A 24,142-nucleotide genomic window follows, 5' to 3' on the forward strand; every position below is an offset into this window, starting at 1 on the left:
GGATTATGAGTCAGCATGGGAGGGAATTCAAACCTGTAGCAAAGCTTGGAGCTAGTGGAGGTTCAAAGGAGGCGCAGAGTGTCTGGAGTAACAGGCAGGCATGCTCGAACCTGGGGATGTGGCCCCCCTCTCTGGTTTCTGTTTGGGGGACAATCTTGTCTCTTTAAATGGTTACCAGACTTGAAGTAGTTTAAGAAAAAGTAGGGCTGCCACCTAGGATTTTCTAGAAAGGACTAAGATGGCCTCAACGAAATGTTATTATTAAACTACGAAATAAGATCAAAGGTTAAGAATTTTACCTTGGTCACATGTCATTTGCTCATTTGGTAGGTGAGATAGAAAAGGACGATCGTGAAGGTTTGTCTGTCCAATCTCATCTCCTAAGAAGTACTCTACTCGCAAATGATGCTGAACCCGGGTCTGTGCTGGGCTGGCTGTGGTCGGGGTGGAAATGAGACTAGAAACCACAAGTCACTATTGATGTCTTACACCTGTGTCTTTCATTTTCTTCAAGATATTGAAACAGCTTTTCAATTTTGTCTTTGTTACTGTCGTTGTGTTTTGTTGGGGTGACTCACCATAAGAACTAAATAGAGGACAAAAAACCCACCGGGACCATCACAAAAGGACGCTTCGGAACTGCCCATATGTGGTCACTGACAAGCTCTTTTTGAATGCAGCTTTATTGATGGTGATGAGCTTATAAACACTACATACATTTTAATTTCTTGTTCCTTATATAATACCAGAATGTTTTAAGCAAACAAAGAAAGTTTTCCCAAAATTTGCTGAATAAAAACATTTTTTAGGAGTGTCTAAGACAACTATTTTATTTCAAATTTCCTGAGAGGGAAATTGAAATGATCTTTACCTTCTGAGTGTACTGGAGGGTAAATTTTTAATATTTAAAATCTTCAGTTCTCATAATTACCATGGAGGAGTGTTTCAGACACTATGCTATAGTTTTTAGTGGTGTGAAAAGAGACACTGAAAAATAATTCCTCTCAATTCTGCGCTGTGCTAGAGAGCACAGCCATCTGTGGCCAGGGTGGGAGCTGACTCCTTCAGGGAATTCAGAGAAATTAGAGAAATTCATTTCTGTGAAACTCAGGGAAAAATTAATTGAAGGAAGTGATTTTAGTTTCTTTCATCTAGCAACTTGAATGAATTCTGAAGATATTTGGTCAGGATAACCAGCAAAATATTGACCTTGTAACACGAATTTCCAGGAAAACCTCTACTTACGCACGTTTATGAAACACACTTACTATAGTTGCTTCTCTGCCTGAAATTATAGAGCCATTCAGTACAATGTCACCTCCTTATGACCTCAAACACACCTCCTCGCTTAACACTCCACTACCATCAAATCATTGTTTAAAATTACATTAATCTCTACCATCACTGACTTTCTATTCATAACCATTCTTACAACATAGGAAGTGAGACTAAAACTCACTCAGTGCCACTGAAAGCAACTAGGGCAGCAGGGATGACAACCCGGCACCAAGGGCCTAACTAAGACTGGACATGGACAGGCTACATTAAGGTCTGGCTTCCTGGAGACGTTCACATCAGGTCTCTGGCCCATTCAGAAAATGAGAGCTTGAGCTTCATTACGTCAGCAGCTGGGTAACAGGCTGTTTTTCTGATACACTGAACTGATGCTTTTATTTAATCACAGGGCTCTGGCATTACAAAATAGTAAGCCTTTTTCTTTGAGGAAAATAAAAGGAGGTACAGGGTTAGAGCCTAAGACTGGGGAGTATAATTGAATGTAAGCTTAAACCATAATAAAAATGAAGTAATCTCCAGTTGGGCAACATGGAGAAACGGTCAAGATTTTAGGAGCAACTGCCTTTTGAAGTCAGAGTATATTTCACTTACACATGAGAGGGGACATGAAAGATTTTGATTCTGTATTCTTTCACATCTTGCAGTGGTCAGTGATGGACACTTTCATCACTTATGTCCCATGCTCCTTACATTCCAATTTGTTATGTCAGAAATTCTGCCATGCCAAATTCACATTGGTCTTCGTTTGACATACATGTTTGAATTGTTGAAGCAAAAGATAGAACTGCCATGTACTCAGGCCTCTGGTAAACCCAGATACATGTATGTTCTGAGTCTTCAGATGAGCGATGTAAAGAATACTTTAAACAGTCATTTGAAATGATTTTTCCAGCTCTTACATGTCTCCAGTTTCATTGCTAGAAAGCCGCTGACAAGTTTTTGCACGAGCTACCTTACCAAGATCCAACAGATTAAAAATCCTCTATGTTCGGCATCTCTTTTCATTCTTCTGTGATAAAATGCCACAGGTGATTGATTCTTATTTAATTCTAAGCCTCAGGTCCTCCACTTTACAATACTTCCAGGACCTCATCGGGAGACATGGCTGTTACTGTGCATCAAGGAATTACATCTATTTGCCACTTATAATCTGTAATCCATAATAAGTCACCTTTTTTCCGTTTTAAAATTAACAAGCCTATCTACTATAGGCTTCTCAATTTTACAAGAATATATATTTATACTAAACTAAAGGATGTTACAGTCACCTTCACATAAATTTTGTAAGTTGTGGCCAAAATAACTTATGAAATACAAAATTTATGTTACCAATGATGCTATACAGATAAAAGATTATCTATGTTTGTACATTGGTAATTTAAGAAGAGCTCAGAGGTTTAACTTGCTCCATTAACTAGTTTCTTACACAGCTTATTTTCTGGCCTGGGTGGATAAGAAGGCGGGGAGCAGGTGCCTGTAGACCTGCCCTGTACTTGGGGAAGGTTCTCGTGCTCTGTGTAGAGTGAAGAAAAGCCTAGTGTTTTCTTTTTTATTAATAATGTCTTGTACTCAGTGCTTTAGCCTTTACCTGAGTGTTATCATTAAATACACAGAGATAGAACTTATCATAAGGGGCAATGATATAAAATTGTTCCACACAGTGTACTATATGAACCACTTTTCACAGTTCGAGTAAAAGAGTTTAAATATAAATATTGTAACTCTAGCAACAAACTATCTACAAAAGGTGGGAGAGGATGGGATTAATGAAAACCCACTTATATTTCCATGTAGCTCATGTTTAACCGTTTAATTAGTTTGTTTTAATTTTTAAAATCCAATTACACATAACCCATGATTGATAGGTCACTTCCTCCCCCAAAGAAACAAACTGTCAAAGAATAAAGTGATAAATTATAAGAAAGGAAAATATGTATCATTTACTACAACTGTTCCCTTGCTTCAAAACTTGACGAACATGTAAGAGAAATGATATCAAGTGGATACACGTTAATTTGTGAAGTTAATTTGGAGCAGATGAGGTTAAAAATATATTCCAGAATGGGCATATACTATTTTAATGTTTCCAAGTGAAATGAGTATATTAGGATTTAACCGTGAACTCAGGAGGACTGCTGTGAGATGGGAAACAATGGCATCTGCCAACAGGAGAACCCATTCATCCTGTTATGGCCAAACCAAGAATTCCAAATGTTTCCTTCAGTTTTATCTGTATAAGAATGGGAGGAATCAAATTATGGTTATTGGCTGTATAACCTTCAGGCTATATAAGCCTTAAGTTAATGATCCTTAAGGACATACTTTTATTTGGTGTTCTTCCTGGGGTTTCCATTAGGGTCAAGGTTGCTCTTAAGCCTGGTGTAGTATTTCAGGGTGAGAGCAAGGCTCCCAAGATACTTGCAATTCCTTTAATAGGGAACATGGATTAAAGTGCAAATCCTTCTAGGAGAAATGAAGAAATGATTTAAACTGACACTATAAACTAAATGACTAACATCAGTTCTTCTTTGAGAGCAGATTTTTATGATGGAAATACACTGGGTCTTGAGGCAGGGAGGAAGAAGGGCTCCGGGATAAACCAAGGACAGCCCCTGGTGGAGTCCCCATTGCTTTCCCGTCAGGCTTTGTTTTAAGCTTCAGGAAGGTGTCATGGGCTGCCTTTCAAAATCCTTTACACGGGAAAAGAAACTGCATTGAAAAATAGAATTAAATCTTAAGTCTTTACAGACATCGACTTCCATTTTAAAATAAAACCTATTAATGAACATTTTCAACTTCCTAAAGAAAAAAGAGGGAGAGAAAACCTTGTGTAAGTGAAATCACTTACATAAGTGTCATGTGACTAACGTGTAGAGGGAAAGTCTCAGATGTGGGTGTAACCGCTGTGCATTTGGGAAACGTGCCTTGATGGAAGAGTGCCTACAACGATTTCTCTCTGCCACCCAGTGGCCACTGAAATAAATTACAGTTTTCTTTGTGGGCTATGGCCCTGAATTTTACTTAAAAAAAAAAAAAAATTAGAAGACAGAGGTAGATAATGCCAGGAATTTAAAACCATCAAGACGTTTGTCTCGATATATTTTAAAATAAAATCATTGTAGTAAATGTTATATATTTTCCTCTGCGCTAACTCAAAGGTTAACCACAATAAATATTATTTGTTCTTCCTTTGTCTCTGCATCTACCTGGGTTCAGATACTGACTGGCACAGAGGACACGGAGCTGGCTCGGGACTCCCGGGTCACTTTGTTGGGCATCGAGAGGGTACAGCAAGACACGCCCACGGTGGCCTCGGGCAGCTCGTCGTCCTCCGTCCACTCATTGAGCTCGGGGTTGAAGCACTGGATGCACTTCTTGTACTTCTTCTCGCCCTCGTTCCAGCCTCCCACCAGGTAGGCGCGGCCGTGCAGCGCCGAGGCGCCCGCTGTGCTCACGCCCACCAGCAGGGGCGCCGCGTAGCTCCACTGGCGGGTCGCTGGGCTGTAGCACTCCACGGTCAGCACGTCCACGCGCTCCCCGCGCGGCCCCACCTGGCTACCCCCCATCACATACACCCTGTCGCCCAGCGTGACCGCGCAGTGCCAGCCTCGCGGCGTGCTCAGCCCTGGCAGCTCCTGCCAGGAGTCGCTGGCCGGGTTGTAGGCGCACACCAAGCGTGAGTACCCATTGCTGATGTAGCCGCCCGTCACCAGCACTTGGCCATCGGTGACCGCGCTAGCATGGCAGCAACGCGCCACCTCCAGGGGTGTCTTCGGCTGCCACTGATTGGTGGAAGGCACGTAGCACTCCAACGAGGCAAGGCTCCCTTCTGTATTGCGGCCGCCCACGGCGTAAAGGAGCCCGTTGAACACGCTCAGGCTGAAGTGTGTGCGCTTCTGGTTCATGCTAGCCAGGTGTATCCAGGTGTTGAAACGGGGATCATATCTGGGAATGGCAGAGGAAGTGTGATAGCTTTGTTGGTGGCAGCCAGGGAACCTATGTTACTCCACAAACCTTAACATGAGAATTTTGACCCTGTCCACGCAAGTAGGTTACTGACATAGTGCAGCTCCTCACCTGGAGGCTGGTGTTTCTCTTTCAACCAGTACAAAAGTGTGACACTTGGAAAAAAGCAAGGCAGGTATTGATTGGTGACTCCCCCTTCCTATTTATAAATTTCCTTCCTTTATTGGGCCACTTAGAGAAGACCCTACAGAGACAGGTCTGCCAGGCCCGTTTCCGCCATATTCAAATATCCATCATCCATTGGGGTGTATGAAACTGTGTTGGGGGGAGGGAGCAGAAGCGGGGTATTTGTGGCACTCAGAAAAGGGAACACTGCCATATTAAAGTCATTCCCACATATCCTCAGACACCAGCTCATTCTCACTCCCTAATTAAGATAGCAGTTGGCTAATTGGATTTCTCAGTTTCTCATAACCTCAGTCTTAGTCATACACCTGTCCTGGCCATTGCAACAGCGAAGCTAAGTTACTTGACCTAGTCTTCTGTCATCGTTTAGAATGAGGTCGATGAGACTCATGTCCAAAAGCATCAACAAAGCCTTAGCTTTTGATACTTACCTATTTTCTAGCACTTTTTAGCAGTTAATTTTTTTAAGTTTAGGGATATATTTTACAGTGTTCAATATTACCATAAGTAATTATATCATAAGCATTGAAATCAGTACTGCAAAAACAGTGATTTGAGTATTAGTAGTTGACTAATCAGGGGAAGAAAATAAGCAGTAATAGTAAAATATGCTTTTCCGTTTACATAGTTCTTAAACCTTATAAACACAGAACTCACTCCATCAGTCTGGTAATATTCATTCATCTTTGTCCCATTTGACCTCTAAGTCAAAACTTAACTAAGGTCATAAGTTATTAAAAATCAATGAATTGTTTGAACTCGTGTAAATAACACACTCAATGAAATTAAGAATATTCTTTATCACATACTGCACATTTTCAGATCTTGCTCACAACTCTGTAAGCATGGCTTTCTGAACATTCCATATACATGAAAACTTAATTTTTTATATGTATGCAAAAATAATGTGGCACTTGAATTCCATTTTCTGAAGAATTTATTATGTCTTTTTTCTTTATGCTTCAAAACATTGACATTTTTCTCTGGTATTTAGTCTTCAAAGAAGTACTTAAAATTAGCTTCCACATTTTTAATGATCTCATTTTGTTTGCCAACTATAAAACTGATAGTCATCATTAAGTCACTTAAAAGAAATTTTATATTATTTTCATCTTTCTTACACTTAGTGTTAGAAATGAAATTTATTTCCAGTGTCTTTCAGAAAAGCATTATGTTGTGAAGAGCACCTGACTAGAAATGAGAAAATGTGAATTGCCACTTACTAGTGGTGTGACTTCTCTGGGGATCAGATTTCTCACACGTAAAATCAGAATAATCCTGTTTTCCTTGCTCACTTCACAGACTTATCAGAAATCTAGACTATGTGAATGCACTTTATGTAAGGTGAAGTGCTGTGTATACATTTTATGGGCATTATTATACAGGGTCTGGTACAAATAACAGCCCTTTATATTACAAAATCTTTTATTACAAAATCATAAGCATGTAATTCTGTAACATAACAATAGCACACTCAAGCACACCATATGACGTTTTAGGTGAAATGTTCAAATTAAAACTATAAAGGATTACACTCATATTATTACTCTACCAACCACACTCAAGCAGGTGTTACTTCTGCCAGACCCTGTATATATTATTATTAATATTATTAATTTACTGAGGTAATGAACTAAGCTAATAGGCATGATTAATTTGCTTCTCTGTCGGGGCAATTTCCTCATAATATTGAACCATTTCCAATAGAGGATCAAGTACCTGCAGAAATTGCTGACTGCATGCTTGGCCTGGTTTCTTGCGTCATTCTGGTCTTCACCACCAGCCACGTAAAGAAATCCATCCATCACAGCGACGCACTGATTAAAACTCTTGGCTGGCATTTCTGTGAGCTTGCTCCATCCATTTTCAGGATCTCTATACAAGATGTCTCTACTAAGGGACTTCTCAGTAAGGCCTGGTCGCCCCCCAACAGTGATGAGGACTCGACAGCCCCCGCGGATTCTCGTGCGCCTAGATTGCAGAGTGTTCTGATGATACGGAAGTAAATGGTAGTTCATAGCATCCACAAGAAGTTTGTGACAATCAGCATCTTGCATCATTCTTGGTACAGACTGAACATAATTGACCAAGTCTTGTGCCGAGATAGTACCAAAGCGAATATTGCTCAAGAGATCTGCAGCATGTTTCATTCTCTTTTGGTCAAATTCTAACCATTTCATAGCAATCTGGAATGCTACTATTTCAGAAGGCAACTGTAAGTCATCATCTATAAGGAGTTCATTAATTTGCTCAAATGTAAGTTTCATAAACTGATCTGACTCTGCAAATTCAAGGAAGTTATCCCGGATAAATTTCTGGGCCGCTGCTTTTGCATTTTTCAGAGAGTACGTTTCAGCAATGTTAACAATGTACATGCAATTTTCAACACTCATCTCTCGTATCAAAAAATCACTGCACATCTTTACAAGGGTATGGATCTGAAGATAAACAGCAGCAGAAATAATACTTCCTATTGTATACAAGGAGAGAGTCAGCTTTCCGGTGTAGGCATATGCAATGACAGTGGCCAGGCCCAGCGGTGAGATATCATTGAGATCCACCCTTTGAGTAGATGGGTCTTTTTTAAAGATGTTGTGAAAGTACTCACTGCATGAAGCCATCACTGACTTGTGAACATCAAAGGATTTGGTTTTGGTGCCAATGACTAAGTCACAGAGGAAGCTTTCTTGTCGCATTTTACTTAAACCTTCCAAGAGGTTGGGGCCATAGGAGGCATCTGTTAATTCAGAAGAAATGCAGCTAAGGCCATTGCCTCCCTCTAGGATCGCATTCAAAGCATTTAGTTTGTTTAGGGGGCTATCTTCTACAATTATGGTTGTCTCATTGATATCTCCTTTGTTCTTTCTGACAGTCTTCTTTTTGGGGGCCATGTTGGCAACACCGTCACAGGCAAGAGCTTGCTAGAAAAGAAAGAAAGGCATGGCATTATCTTCATCATTCCTTGCTCTTTGAACTGCTCCATTGAGAAGCACTTCTATTTTATAATTTTTAATAGCATAATGTAGATTAATCCTCAAAAGTAGATTTAAAAATTTACATCACAGTATATGCATTTTGGATGCACATTTTGTTGCCAGTTTACTTCAGCAGTAAGCATTGAAGGCAATTCTAAGAAGATTTATGTTATCAACTGAGACCACTCCATAGCTGTATGGCCAAGGAACTTTTTACTGTAGAAATAACCAAATATCCTCTGATTTAGTTGAAAAGTTTATGGAATAGCAGTTAAACATCATTTGAAGGGCTTAGGTTACTTGCATGAAAAAAATGAGTTGTAACTATTCCAAAGTTTTCCTCAATGATATAAATTCAGGAATCCATGTAAAATGTAAAATATATACGTGCGTTTATGTGTGTGTATAAATAAATAAATATGGCATTTAGAAATCAATGGGTAAGGGCTTGTAATGGTAGCATTAGTTTAATTGATTTCTACTCTGGAAATTCACTAAGGTAATATCCAGATGAATTATGTATCTAAATCTCTCCTTCACACATACAAAATTTACACAAGAACTAGGGCAAAGTAGCTTTTTCCCCTTCATCTTAGAGTGAGAAAAACCCTGTTAAGTATAACATAAATTCAGAAGCCATAAAGGAAAAGACTGAAGTATATGAAAATAAAAAAAATAAAAACTTCTACAAAACACCACCAGCTATTTAAAAGACAAGGAACAGATGTGAAAACAAACATCGGTGACATTTTTGATGGATAAAAGGTCAACTGGCATGATACGTAAAGAGCTACAAGTCAATGAGAAAAAGGTAACATCCAATTAAAAAGTGGGCAAAGATTATGACTTAGGTAACTAGGTCATTCAAAGAAGCTAAAACACAAATAGATAATAAATATATATTTTAAAGTATACTAATAATGATCAGAAAATTATAAACTGAAATCCAGAGATCCTTTTTATTTCTGGGGTTCAAATTTTGTTCAATGGCTAAAATATTTTAAAATATTCACAGTATCAAATGTTGGTGTGGTGGTCTCTAGACATTGTGAATGAAAGTAGAATTAATACAGTCTTTGAATGACAAATTGGGAGCCTACCTGAAATAAAAACTATATTTATGTTTTGACACTAAAATTCTAAATTCAGGCATGAGATATATCCACACAGAGATATATTTGTGTGGATGCTCACATATTAAGAATAGTAACTATTTTTTCATTATCAATATTGCAAATATTTGAACCAGCTTTTAAACCTGTATGAAGTGTGGATTTAGCACCATAATGTACCTCTGGCAGCTCTAGTATTAAACATAGACTTGAAATATTATATTTACCAAATAGATTAAATTACTTGAGCCTATTTGGAAAAAAATGAGCATAATCATCAGAAGATGCTGTAATGGACTTTTAAATGTATTTCATTTACATCACGGTGGCATTCGCATTTTTATGAGATTACTAGTGTGACCTTTTTTTTTAGTGGCAAAATCAGTATGTACAATTAGTAATTCATGGTTTTGTTATACACCATTCCAGATAATTGTATATGTTTATACAAACTTATATCTGCATATTTTTGAGCAGCCATGTGCTAGTAAACCAACTCTTCAGGCAGGGGAAGACTTTATTTGTAAGGTGCTGATTTCTTTGGTGTCAAACTCATTTTCACCAGGGGCCACATCAGCCTCATGCTTTCTCTTCAAAGGTCCCAATGTAATTTTAGGACTGTATAAGTGTAACTACTTAACTAGGGGCAAGGAGCTCTACATTCGGCCATTTGAAGGCAACCGCGAGGCTCATGTGGCCCTCGGTGAAAGTGAGTCTGACACCCCTGGACTGTACATACACTCAATGTGGCTGGTTTTAAGCTATGACACTGTTTAACAGCCAGATTGCCCAGTTCTTGAAAATGTAACAGTTGGTTCTTGAGAACCAGTAAAAGCTCCAGCACAGCACTCTAAGAGAATGTATATTGGAACAAGTTTACATGATATTATTCAGCAGTTGGCTCTTTTCACCTGGCAGTAACTCGTGCACATCTGCATCGGTACACGCACAAATTTACCCCATTCTCCCTAATAGCTACAGTGACCCATAGTAAGAATATATAAAACTTACTCAATTATTCTCCTGTTCCTAGACATTTAGGTATTTAGGTGTTTTATAGTTTCTTGGTGTGTGTGTGTTTTAAGTCTCACTGTTGAGTTCATCCTGAGGGTTAAAACCTCAATTTAAAACACTTCATGACTTTTCTATTCTGTCTGGTCCTCCTCCTTTTCCACATGAAAAGGAGCAGTGAGTGGGTGGGGAGCAGAGGAGGTCCCAGTCTTTGCCAGGGCTTCAGTCTTCATCATTTAGCTGGAATTGTCAAATTTGCCTTTACATTTATTTGTAAGACTGGAGCACATCTGTCCTTCCCCATTTTTTCTTGCAAGCAGTGCCAAATTAATCTTTACTTGGTAAAGTAGATTTTTAGTTCACTGTCATTTTAGTCTTCAAAAGTATTTGACTTATGCAGTGAGTGTCCCCATATTGGACTCCTCTGGGGAAAACTTTTAAAATTTTGTTCAGCAAGCACCTATCAAACACCTACTACTGTGTTGGTGGCACTGTGCTGGGGCTGATGGAGTAATTTATGTTAGAGACACAAAAATGACAAGGACAAAAAGACAGCAAAAAACTAAGCAAGCACAGCAGAGTAGTTTTTTTCAAACAGCACTCTCTACCAGCTAGAGTAGAAGCAGAAACGTATCTTTGGGGAAGTCTTGTCCATTTTCCTGGAAGAATCCCTTTAGCCAACTTTTCATTCATGTAGATGTAGGGTGGATGACTACTCACTGTTTTGGAAAAAGTCTGAAACCCAGAGAGTACCCTGAGTACTTCAGACTGAAATGTTCAGTATTCTGTTTATCTATCATTAATCGATTATTTCAGTGGTGGCCTATGGAGTGGATATTTTAACAACTGGTAAAAGAGGGCACTTACTAACTAACTAGTATGGATTCACAGCCCTAGAGCTGAGTTCCAGAGGGTCCCCTTTGTACCTAGTGTAAGTCCTTAGTTTCTGGAATACAGTGAGGAGGTCCTAGGAGAGGGCTGGAGTGGTGTGAGGGGTTTGGGGGTGGCAGATCAGGTAAGCCACCATATGGCTATTTACCAACTCATTGCAGAAGGATCTCAGTATTTAAACAACTGATACTATACTGAAACATAGTTGTCCTAGGGATAGGGTAAAATTTCTCTCAGATTATTTTTATTTTATGGGTTTTCTTTCTTCTAGTGAAAATGGAGGTTTCTGGAGGAAAGAGAGAATGCAGCCTCAACAAGACAGTGATATGCTGGGCGAAGAGACAAAGGGACTAGCCACACTTCAATTGTTTAATAACCACAGGCGACTGACAACCCTGGTATTGGACAAAATGGCCCGAGAACAACCACTTAGAGAATGCAAAGTATATCTGAAAAACCAATAGATAAATTTAGATGGAATTGAAGAGTGTAGGAAAGTTGGAACAGAGGAATAAAAATTAGAGGAAACAAACAGAAGAATAATGGTATGCCTAAATCCAATTATATTAATAATTATATTAAATATTAATTGAAGAAACATTCTATTAAAAGGCACAGATTGTCAGAATAGATAAGAAAAGCAAGACCCAAAATATATACTATCTACAAGAGACTCACTTTAAATATAAAGACACAGCTAGGTAAAAAATACATGGGTAGAAAGAGATTTACCACAGAAGTAGTAGAGATAATAAAACTGGAGTGGCTATATTAATGTCAGATAAAATATACTTCAATAAAAAAACAATTACCTGTGATAAAAAAGAATTTATAACAATCCAAATATATATATTCAAATAACAGCTTCAACATATGTGAAGGGAGAAATAGGTAATTCCTCAGTTATATTTGAAAGTGTTATTAACTCCTCAGCAACTGATAGAATAACTAGAAAAAATCAGTAAAAAGGTAGATTATATGAACAACATTATTCTTTTAAAGCCATTATTGATGTATTCCTCTGATTCCAAGTATGGCTTTTTTTAAAGATTTTATTTATTTACCTTCAGACAGAGGGGAAGAAAGGGAGAAAGAAAGGGAAAGAACCACCAATGTGTGGCTGCCTCCTATGTGCCTCTCCCCCCGCCCCAGAGATCCAGCCCACAACCCAGGCACATGCCCCAACAGGGAACCCAACCAGTGACCCTTTGGTTCACAGGCCAGCACTCAGTCCTCTGAGCCACACCAACTAGTGCTGAACAACATTATTCATCACCTTAACTGATATGTCTAGAACATCACACATAACAACTGTAGAGTACATATTCTTCTCAAGTCTATGTAGCATACTCACCAAGACACATTCTGTGCTGGACCTCAAAACATGTCCTGGTAAATTTAAAAGATTGAAGTCATACAGAGTATGTTCTCTGATCATAGGTAATGAAGTTAGAAATTAATAACAATAAATGATCTAGGAAAACCACCAATATAGGCAAATTAAACAATATACTTCTAAATAATCCATGAGTCAAAGAATAAATCACAAGGTAAATTAGATAATATTTGAGATTGAATGATAAGGAAATTTCAACAGAAATACCAGATCCCCTACTTATCTGCAGTGTGACTTGCCATAGATAATCTAACCTCTTAGAGTTTCCATTGACTTGTCTCTAAAGTGAAGATAGCTGCTCTACCTAGTACATAGAAACAAACACAGGGATTCTGCCAAAACAAGGAGACAAAGAAACATGGCCCAAATGAAAAAACAGATAAAAACTCCAGAAAAAGAACTAAACAAAATGGAGATAAGCAATCTATCAGATGCAGAGTTCATAGCACTGATTATAAGGATGCTCAAGGAACTTAATGAGGACCTCAACAGCATAAAAAAGATCCAGTCAGAATTAAAGGATACACTAATTGAAATAAAGAACAATTTACAGGGAAACAACAGTAGGGTGGATGAAGTCAAGAATCAAATCAATGATTTGGAACATAAGGAAGAAAAACACAATCAGAACAACAAGAAAAAAAAAGAATCCAAAAAAGATAAGCATAGTGTAAGCAGCTTCTGGGACAACTTCAAGCATTCCAATATTTGCATTCAGAGATACCAGAAAGAGAAGAGAAAGAGCCAGAAGTTGGAAACCTACTTGAAAAAAAAAAGAAATTAAACTTCCCTAATTTGGTGAAGGAAATAGACATTCAAGCCCAGGAAACACAGAGAATCCCAAACAAGATGGATGCAAAGAGACCCACTCCCAGATACATCATAATTAAAATGCCAAAGGTTAAAGATAAAGAGAGAAGGCCCTGGCTGGTGTAGCTCAGTGGATTGAGCGCGGGCCTGCGAACCAGACGATCGAGGTTCGATTCCCAGTCAGGGCACATGATTGGGTTGCAGGCCAGTTTCCGGCAGGGGTCAGTTCCCTGCAGGGGATGCACCAGAAGCAACCATACATTGATGTTTCCTTCCTCTCTCCTTCCCTTCCCCTCTAAAGATAAATAAAATAAAATAAAAAAAAAGAAATTAGGGTAATTAGTAATTGGTTNAGATACCAGAAAGAGAAGAGAAAGAGCAAGAAATTGGAAACCTACTTGAAAAAAAAATGAAATTAAACTTCCCTAATTTGGTGAAGGAAATAGACATTCAAGCCCAGGAAACACAGAGAATCCCAAACAAGATAGATGCAAAGAGACCCACTCCCAGATACATCATAATTAAAATGCCAAAGGTTAAAGATAAAGTGAGAATCTTAAGAACAGCAAGAGAAAAACAGTTAGTTACCTACAGGGGAGTTCCCATAAAACTGTTTGCTGATTTCTCAAAAGAAACTTACAGGCTAGAAGGGATTGGCAAGAAATATTCAAAGTCATGAGAAGCAGTGACCTATGGCCAAGATTGCTCTACCCCGCAAAGCTATCATTTAGAATCAAAGGGCAGAAAGTGAGCTTCCTAAACAAGGAAAACCTAAAGGAGTTTGTCATCACCAAATCATTATTATATGATATGTTAAAGGGACTTATTTAAGAAAAAGAAGATTAAAACTATGAATAATTAAATGGCTACAAATACATATCTATCAACAATTGAATCTAATAAACAAACTAAGAAAACAAGAACAGAGACAGAATCATGGATACTGAGACAGTTTTGATGGCTGCCAGGTGGGAGGGTGGTGTGGGGGAATGGGTGAAGAGGTGAGGGGATTAAGTAGTACAAATAATTACAGTGTAGGAAATGGAGTAGCCAGGGCACCTGTGCGTGACCCATGGGCGTGAACAATGGTGAGGGGATTGCCTGAGGGAGTGAGAGGTGCTGGGTGGAGGGGGGTAAAAGGAGAAAAATTGGGACTACTGTAATAGCATGATCAATAACATATAATGAAAAAAGAAAGATAATAATAGTGCCTGCCTACAGGGTTGTCATTGAAAGCTTGGTGAGGAAATCCATGTACAACATTTGGCAGAGTATGTGGCAAAAAGTGAGTGTTCAAAAAAAACTTGAGCCCTTGCTGGGTGGCTCATTTGATTGGAGTGTCATCCCAACCAAAATGGTTGCAGGGTTCCATCCACAGTCAGGGTCCATACCTAAGTTTCGGGTTCAATCCCCAGTTTGGGTGTGTATGGGAGGTAACTGATCAATGTTTCTGTCTATCTGTCTATCTCTCCCCCACCTCACCCACCCCCATACCTTTCTCTCTCTCTAGGATTAATAAACATATCCTCAGGTGAATATTAAAAAAACACAAATTTGAATCATTTTCATTAAAATCAACAACCCTTATTAGTTGTTAGTTTGGAAGTGAAGTAAGTAACCTGTTGAAACTTTAGGGTGAATAACGGTTGTAAAAGAGTTATAAAATCAAAGAAAGTTACCATATCATAAAGAAGCAATCATGGACATCAGGAGGTGTTATGGGACAAGCATGCAGAGTGACCCTCATTTAGAACTGGCAAACAGCAACCAGGGGAGATTTCTGGAATATGTAAACATTTCTAAGGGATTTTTAAAAATACCAGGGAGAGAAATGGAATCTGTGCAATTACATAAGATGAGGAACAGATAGTTTTTATTTTGGTGTAAATGACAAGAGTAATCCTGGAAGTTTGGAAAAATCTAGGACATTTGTTTATAGGTTATACATAAAAGCAAAACAACAGATTACGTGGAAGACTGAATATATAAGCCTGGACTTTGTTCAAATTAAAGAAATTATTTTGATGGGGTGGTGTTAGGATGGAAAGGTTTGCAGATAACAAGAATCTTGTTGGTCACGGTACCAAAGGGTTTTTAAGAGGAATAGGTACAGGAGACAGAAGGCCCTTAAAAGAAGAGAAAATACCTCACATGGAAGCAGGAAGGCATGACTCAGCATAACACGTACTGACTAAGATGGCTGAAGTCATGAAGAAGACAATTGGGCAGGTAATATTAGCCCAGTGCATAAGGGCTATTTGTTGTACGCCAGGAAGCAGTGAACTTGATATGTCAGTATATCATGGAGAAGGATTCAGAAATCTCCAGGAAGGAAGAGGGCAACCTGAGTGAAATCAGTGCAAGTTCTTTCATGCCCTTCCTTCTCTTATTTCCTGTTGCCACCTTCTCCTTCCTGTATTGTTTGGCCTTCCAGCTGACCTTGGCATTCCCATGGAAACCCTCATGACCCTCTGAATTCTCTTGCCTGTGTCCCATTTCTCCAGGGCCCTGCTGCGTAATACATTAGCTAGTCTGACAACTGATCCAAGCTAATTAGTTAGTGGGCATATCTATTATTCCTTCCAGATATGCATGTTTTTTGGTGATTTTTTAAAACAATTTTTTATCATTGTCTTTCCATGACTCACATACAAATTTCTAAGAGTAGCCACTGTGGAACACACACATACACAGGCTGGTGAAAGTAGGTTTAGAGTTGTTTGTATAGTAAATAATATAATAATGAATAAATAATACAAGAATAATAATTTTACATACAACTGTAAACCTACTTTTGTCCATACCAAATATATGTTTATTCTTAAATAATATTTATTTAATTTTACTAATATTATTAATATTTTAATAGTATTTTAAATGTCTATTTATTAAAAATAAGACAGGGCTTTTAGAGCCCTCAAAATCACTTTATAGGAGTAACTGGCCTCTCTAACTCTCCCTAGGGGAGGTGGAGAGAGGAAAACTGGCAGGAGACTATTGTGACAGAAGGAGACTAGGCCTGCGCTGGCAGACACACAGTGTAATATATAGATGATGTGTTATAGAATGGTCCACCTGGAACTATATAACTTTATTGACCAATATAACCCCAATAAATTCAATTAAACAATGAAAAGACCTTACTCTATCATTATAAGAATGAAACATAAAGGGAGGAAGTAGGATGTGAGATTCTAACCTAACCATCTTGAGATTCTAGATAAATTTTTAATTAATCACCATAAATAGAAGTGAAGTATAATCTCAAACACTTTGTAAAATAAATTTATTTGAAGTACAAAAGGAAAAAAGAGAGAGACTACTGAAGTCACAGCCTGTGGACAGCTTCCTTTCCCGGTGGCTATTTTCCCAGATAGGCTCAGAAACTGTCTTTCTTTACTAGAGTTGCCATGACATTCCAGACCTAGGCTTGCACCTTGAAGGTGAGGCTGTTCATCCACCTGCCCAGGTGTTCTCAGTCTGTGCCATGTTTCTCCACAAAGGTCACTGCAGACCCCTCAGAGGAGCCTGAGGATCTGGGCCCCTTCTTCAAAGCCAGGCAAAGCTCTGATGTCCTCTAGGCTGCAGAGATGTTCGCTGGCTCCGATAGCCTGATCAGTGCTCTCCCACTGCCCCTGCTCTTCCATTTCCACTGGCCCTGCTTGGGGATCCAGCCACTGCTTTTCTCAATAGAAGGAGGACTGCAAACCAGCCAGTAAGAATGATAAGGGCAGCTACTTTGTGTGCTCCGGGCCCTATTACAGAGAAGACTAGTGTCTTTATTATGCGGGATCATAAACCCAAGGCTCTGTTCTTGCTGGCATACAGAGAAGCCTTCAACAGTTCTCCAGACCTCTCACACTGGGATCTTTCCAGAGAGTACAGACACAAGCATGTCACACTCAGTACACACACACACACGCATGCATGCACGCATACTTACATTCACCATGTCACTTGATCAACCAGCATTTTCCCACAATCACATTTAAATGCAGAATGAGGGCAACCTTAAAAGGAAGAACTTGGAAAAGGGCAGCCTAGGAGTAGATGTGTAAAAGTTAAGGAGTACAATTTAATTAACTTTCATTTACTCATTTGGTGATGGTGCTGGGCTTTGAGGCTGATTGTATTGGCTAATAGAGGGCAATTGGAAAAAAACTGAGTATTTACAAAAATATACTACTCAGTCATTAGGTTATATGTGAGCATGTAGTCAAAAGCAATTTGTACAGAAACTCTCGCTGTTTTTCCTACAATTATACAAATGCTCACTATGTACCTGTGGGTCATATTATTAGTGATCACTAATGATGTGGTCACAATGACAGTCAAAGTGTGGCTGCAAAGAAAAAGTTACAAAAATGAGCTGCATATATATGTTTATATATAATCTAGAGTATAGCTTAGACGTTGAGTAATAAATTTTGAAAGCATTCCATTCTTACTGATTCAATGATGTTGGAAGTTTTAATTAACACTGTTGTTCCTTAAAAGCTTGCTTGCTTATTTATTTAGTTATTTACAAGTGAGTGACTCATTACCAGGCTTGGTGGGGGGGGGGGGTGGAGAAATCACCGTGGTTACCATACAGCAAGGACTGGAGTTGGTCCAGATAGTGTGGAGCAAAGCCTTACAGGCTTGCTAAGTTGCAAGTTTTTTTGAAATATATTATTTATTTATTTTTAGAAAGAGGGGAAGGGAAGGAGAAAGAGTGGGAGAGAAACATCAATGTGTGGTTGCCTCTCATGTGTCCCCTACTAGGGACTTGACCTGCAACCCAGGTATGTGCCCCAACTGGGAATCGAACCATTGACCCTTTGCTTCACAGGCTCGTGCTCAATCCACTGAGCTACACCAGCTAGGGCATGGCTTGGAGAGTTTTAAGATTGTTTCTCTGTTTTTTTTCCTAAAGCACAAAAGGCTTGATTTTCCTTCCTAACCCATGGGGGCTTTAATGAGTTGTCCCTTGGGGTCAAAGAGAAGATCTGTGCAGAGCCCCCCTCTCCCTCTTCCCCACCCCAGACTATCAGCAGCTTGCACTTTACCCATGGCCCCTGCCATAGTGGGCATGGTGGAAAGAGCAGGTCTAGCCATAGCCGCTGAGGTTGTGTAATGGGATAAGCAGCCATTTGGAGACATTTCCAGGCCCTTCCTGTCCCTTCCCTTTTTTGGGTGAAAGAAGAGACTTTACACAGGGTGCAGTGGGTGGTAGAAGGCTCCCTATGCTACCAGAGCTGTTCCTCCATTCTGTGGAGGTCATCCAGAGAATTCTCTCTGGTCGTGGACACCACAGCCTCCTCCCGTCTCTGCTCCATCCACTACCACCCAAAGCAGCTTCTTGGGTCTCCTCCATTAGAAACCAGGCAGAAAGTTACAGAGATGCAATTTCATGCTCTCCTCCTACTGCCCACTGCAGAGCTTGGCTTTTGTGTTGTTTCTATAGCAACAGTGTCATGTATTCAACATCTAACAAACAGCTGAGCAGTTACATGATCCATCACATTTTTTATCATATTTTGTATTTTTCCAAATTTAAGCATATAATAAATTTAATAAATAATTCTTAAATATAATCCACCAAACATGCATCTATATTATGTATAAAATATAAATTTCTACCCCAAATAATAATTATATAACTAGCATTTATTAATTGGGGTCTTACTGTATGCTAAGCCCTGGGTATTTTACATGATTTGTTTAAAAAAATTAAGCATCACCGAAATCCTAAAATGCAGGTTATGTTAAGTTCATTTTATAAATGAAGAAATTAAGATTCAAAGGGAGTTTTAAAAATTAAACAAGGTCATACAAGGCCATAATCAAACCCAGATTGAATCCCAACCTCCTATATGGCCTCCTTTAAATCCAGGGTAGGTTAAAATTTGTATCAGGTTTAAAATTTATCAAATTTGAGAGGAAAGAGTTGATCTTTTAAATGTAAGATAATTTATTTGGGGATAAACAGAGTCCATGGATTTCTCGATCCAATTAGAGTAGTAAAGACATGAAACTCTAATAGGTCGGTAAGCCAAAAATAGAAATATGTTCAAGGAGGTCTTGCATGAGTTTGTTGATCAGAGAATCAAATACTTCCTTGTAAGTGCTAGGCTGGGTATGTAATTACCAATTTTTGTTTAAAGACAAATATTACCAGTTTCTTATGATTCAACTTAGCTAGAAGCCTGTGCCTTTATTGATACACTTTATCAATAAAGTGTACAGACTACACATCGAGTTAACGTCTATTTTCCAATCCTGGATACTGGAGGCAAGAACCCAGTATGCTAAAAATGTTTGGTTTTGGTTTAGTTGAAAATTTTACTAAAAAAGCTCTTTCACGTTCCTAGTCTGCTGTGTGTGTGTTAAGGTTAGGGGCAGGGTTAGCAGGTTGGGGATGGGTGAGAAGGAGGATTGGAAACCTAGATTTTAAGACTACTGTCCCTTTGGTTGTCATAGAACTGACGATTGGGCTTTAGTTTTCCTTTCACTCTAACCAGCTGATGGACCTGCAGCAAAACATCCAATTGTTTAGGATTATCACCTGTCACCTGTCAAATGAGGAGATGTATACCTTTCAGCACTAAAATTTTATAGAGAGTTCAGAACAAACAGCTGGCTTTTTCTGGTCAAAGTCTAGTCCTATATCACTTTCCCCCGCAGTGCAGCCTTTTATTTTATTTTATTTTAAATTAAAGATTTTATTTATTTATGTTTAGAGGGGAAGGGAAGGAGAGAGGGAGAGAAACATCAATGTATGGTTGCCTCTCATATGTCCCCTGCTGTTAACTGGCCTGCAAGCCAGGCATGTGCCCTGACTGGGAATGAAACCTCGACCCTCTGGTTTTCAGGCCCGCACCCAATCCACTGAGCTACACCAGCCAGGGTGCAATTCGGCCCTTTAGAACCCAGGAATCAACTCATGACCAGCTGAGATAGGAAAGTCATCCTCCTGGGTCCACGTTTAGCAAATAAAAGTACAAGATGTCCATTAAATTTGAATGTCAGATAAAACACAAATCATATTTTAGTATAGTATATCCCATGCAATATTTGGGATATACTTATACTAAAGACTGGTTTGTGATTCATCTTAAATTCAACTGCAGCTGGGTGTGCTGTATCTGATCTAGCAAACTTCTTCTGGGTTTGAAAGTCCATGAATTCCATGACATTTTCAGGAATGCTATGAAACATGTTGTGCTTGTGCGTTCATGTGCATTTTTTGTAGAGTGGACCCAGAGCTTTCATGAGGTTCTCAAAGGTCCATAACTCTAAACGGATCCAGAACCACTGGACTGAAATGGTAACGTAATTCTACCCTTTTTCATGAGTGGGCAAGTCTGCACGAAAGCATCACGCTTAAATCAAGTTTCTCTAGGCTTGAAACAGATTTCAGGTGAAAAGCTCCTAGGACTGATTATAGGAAAGAACTGTCCTTTATATTTAAGAACATTCTTTCTCCTGCTGTTGTCCACCCTTGCCTCCTGGGAGAGACTACACAGGGCAAGCTGAAAAGCCATGTGTGCTAAAGTGTCACTGTCACTCTCATCCAAGATGAGCTGGGATCCCAGAATGTCTTCTTGCCAAAGGGGCAAATCAGCTGTGCACGCTCCCTGTCCCGACCACATTCCAAGCGCTGCATCTGTCAGGGTTCATCAGCTCTGACTCCCAGAATAGAAACGCTCCGCTCTGCAGCTTGCCATTTTAAGTGAAGTCCAGTGGAAGGGGAGGGGGGGGTCCACTTTACTGTTTCTTTTTCAACATGATTTCTAATATAAAATATTATGTCCCTAAAAACATATGTACACATTTAGAATAAACACCTGTTTTATAGTTTGTAAGTTACAAAGGGGAGTTTTCTGTTTTATCAGTAGGTATTTCTGGGAATTTAAAGAGTTCTCTGATTTTTTTTGCTACCAATTTCATTAAAACTAATTACATCTTATCTAAAGTTATTGGGTACCAAAGGTTTATATGGTTCCTGATCACAATAGAGAAGAAATTCCCCTCTCTTTGCTACAAAATAGAGGAAAAAATATATATGTTGAACTTTGGGACTTAAAATTACTGTTAGTAATTACAAGTAATTTTACTTTTTTAAAGCATCCACTCATGAATTTCTGACTATGTATAATATTCGCCTAAGCATATCACTTTCCTTTGATTTCAAGAAAATGGTTTCTGGCTCCCAAATTGAGATCAGGGACAGGAGAATCTGACCCAGCTGCACATGCCTTCAGTGAAATGGCTCTGCAAACACTCAGACTCACCACCCTCTCCCACCCACAGAGCCATACACACCCCAGGATCTAGAAGATGAATTGGAGAGTGTGGCCCCAGCTCCTTACCCTCCTGTGTTGAGTGGTGTCCCCGACTTGTGATGATGAAGTGTCAGCAGCAGACTCCTCTGGGGAAGCAATCTGTGGAAAAGAGAAGGAGAAGGAAAACCCGGTGGGGAGCCCCCAGCAGCCACCTGACAAGTCCCAGCGGCAATTTTTAGAGTGACCCTTTGCAGTACCACTGGCCAGAGCAGCTGAGCCTGCACTGTCGCCCGCCCAGCGGCAGTGTGAGCCCTCCTCTCCCTCTTTGGCCTTCAATTCCAGGACACCCCAGGGCAGAAGGAGGAGCTCTGGTTGGAGAAGAGGGGTTGGGTTTCTTGACCTGCCTAGTTTTGGGGGAGTTTTTTGTTCTTGTTTTTCATCAAGAGCTCAATCAACCTGGGTGTGAGGAAAGAAAATGAATAGGTGGGTGTTTGTTGGGAGTGGGGATTAGAGTGTATGTACTTGGTAAGAGGAAGGGAAGGTTGTGGATAAAAATTAGCCTCTAGAAAGGTAAGGAGCCTGGTCCCCAGGCCCTTTGGGAAGGCTGAGTTTATAAATAGAAGAGCACAGGGTTAGGAGGACAAGGTGCTTTCTATGGCACCTCACATATGACACTAGCATTATTAGAGTCAATGTCTAGTTCAGTAGAGTGAAATTCATGACCAGTCCTTGATTATCCAGTGATTCATAGGGAGGTCTAGAATTAATACGTACTCTAGTACACATACAGGCTGGGATACTACCTATTTTGGCAACACTCATGCGAAAAAAAATTCAGAGGATTATAATTAACCGCAAGCTTTTAATAGGCACCAAGAGTGCAAAATGGCTGCTAAACAAGTCAACCTGATATTAGGCTGTAATAATAGAAACATAGATCATGGAAAATAAATGTTCTGGTTATTCTTCATTAGCCAGATCACATGCTAAGCATTGCTTTGATGGCTTGGCACACTGAGACCTTACCCTGCACCCTGAAGGAGGTGGCTGGAATGAAGAGAACTTTGGAGCTGTGCATGGGGGGACACCTGCAGAAAGGCAGGACTAAGAGAGGAATTAGGACACATGACACTCCTGGGTGTTAGTATTTTGGAAGCTATAGTGCAGCAAGGAGATTCATTTAACATTTTTGTACCTTAGCGTGTCAAAAAAAATTAGCCCAATGGGTAGAAATTCCAGGGGACTAATTTAAAAATGAGGAAGGAAAACTCTGATGACAAGTGGGTTCTAATGATGAAAAGGAGCCAGCGATGGAAGTAAAAGAAGCCATGGGACTCAGGTGACATAAAAGGGACTCTCGCTCTGGCCTGGACAGTTACACTGGATCATCTCTGATAATTCTCCAACTCTGAGACTCTGTGTATTGGCTTCTAGTTCTCCTGACACCTCTCAACTCATCAGCTAGCATCTTAATTACCACTTCTATTTGAATTGCAACCAGCTTTTTAGAAGGGAAAATCTTTTTTTTAAGTTCTTGCTTCCACCCATAGATCTCCAACCCAGAATGTGTCAGAAGTAAATTAGAGGAGTTTTTAATTGTATGGTTTAAATAAAGCTAATGAGGGGGGTCTCCCAAGTGATTCTTCTTGTTTCTACCTCTGCAATTCGAGTGAGGGCCCAGAGCATCCAACTCTATTCTTACTATGATAAAAATCAGCCTTATCTCAGTGTTTTTGATAATGATAAATATGATGGAACGGGTCTTCAAAAAAGTATGTGTTAGACCCAACACTATTGCCTTCAAGGATTCAGGATTATTAATTTCACTTTGACTGGAACAACACTGAGAACTCCTTTCAAAAAATATTATTTGAGGCAATGTTATGAACACAATTGGAAGAATAAATGGCAAAAATGGAAAAATCTAAGAAATACTTCCATCAAAAACACATTTACAGAGTAGCTCCCCTATGGAAGCATTCAACTACTGCTCTGGTCGATGTGCTGGAAATACAGGGGGCATGAAACACGGGTGGAAAGCAGCCTGGACAATAGGCTGTAATGTATAGTAAGAAATTTGATTCTTATCCTTAAAGCAACGGGGGCCTACTTGTTAAAGTTTATGTTTTTAAAAGTGTTCCATGATGAGATTGACATTTTAGAAAGCATGTTCCGGAATTTGGGGGAGTATAACCTCAGCAGAATTTAGAGTTTCATAAAAAGATTAAAATA

General features: G+C 39.4%; 1 protein-coding gene and 1 long non-coding RNA gene across 2 annotated transcripts in view; one reads left to right on the plus strand and one right to left on the minus strand.

The window, feature by feature from the left end:
• Positions 1-4,091: 4,091 nt before the first annotated feature.
• On the minus strand, positions 4,092-22,186 carry KLHL31 (kelch like family member 31). Its single transcript, XM_037055002.1, has 3 exons — positions 21,998-22,186; positions 7,168-8,369; positions 4,092-5,241 (listed from the first exon to the last, which is right to left on the minus strand). The coding sequence occupies exons 2-3, from the start codon at positions 8,337-8,339 to the stop codon at positions 4,509-4,511; spliced, it is 1,905 nt and encodes a 634-aa protein (XP_036910897.1). The 5' UTR covers positions 8,340-8,369; positions 21,998-22,186; the 3' UTR covers positions 4,092-4,508.
• LOC118992954 (uncharacterized) overlaps positions 4,516-24,142 on the plus strand; it is a 44,658-nt gene continuing 25,031 nt past the window's right edge. Inside the window, exon 1 of the long non-coding RNA XR_005067746.1 lies at positions 4,516-4,709. This is a non-coding gene — a long non-coding RNA (uncharacterized LOC118992954). The remainder of the gene's footprint in view (positions 4,710-24,142) is intronic.

This window comes from Sturnira hondurensis, unplaced genomic scaffold (genome assembly GCF_014824575.4).
Source record: "Sturnira hondurensis isolate 20B ecotype Veracruz unplaced genomic scaffold, ASM1482457v3 Scaffold0000880, whole genome shotgun sequence".
NCBI lineage: Eukaryota > Metazoa > Chordata > Mammalia > Chiroptera > Phyllostomidae > Sturnira > Sturnira hondurensis.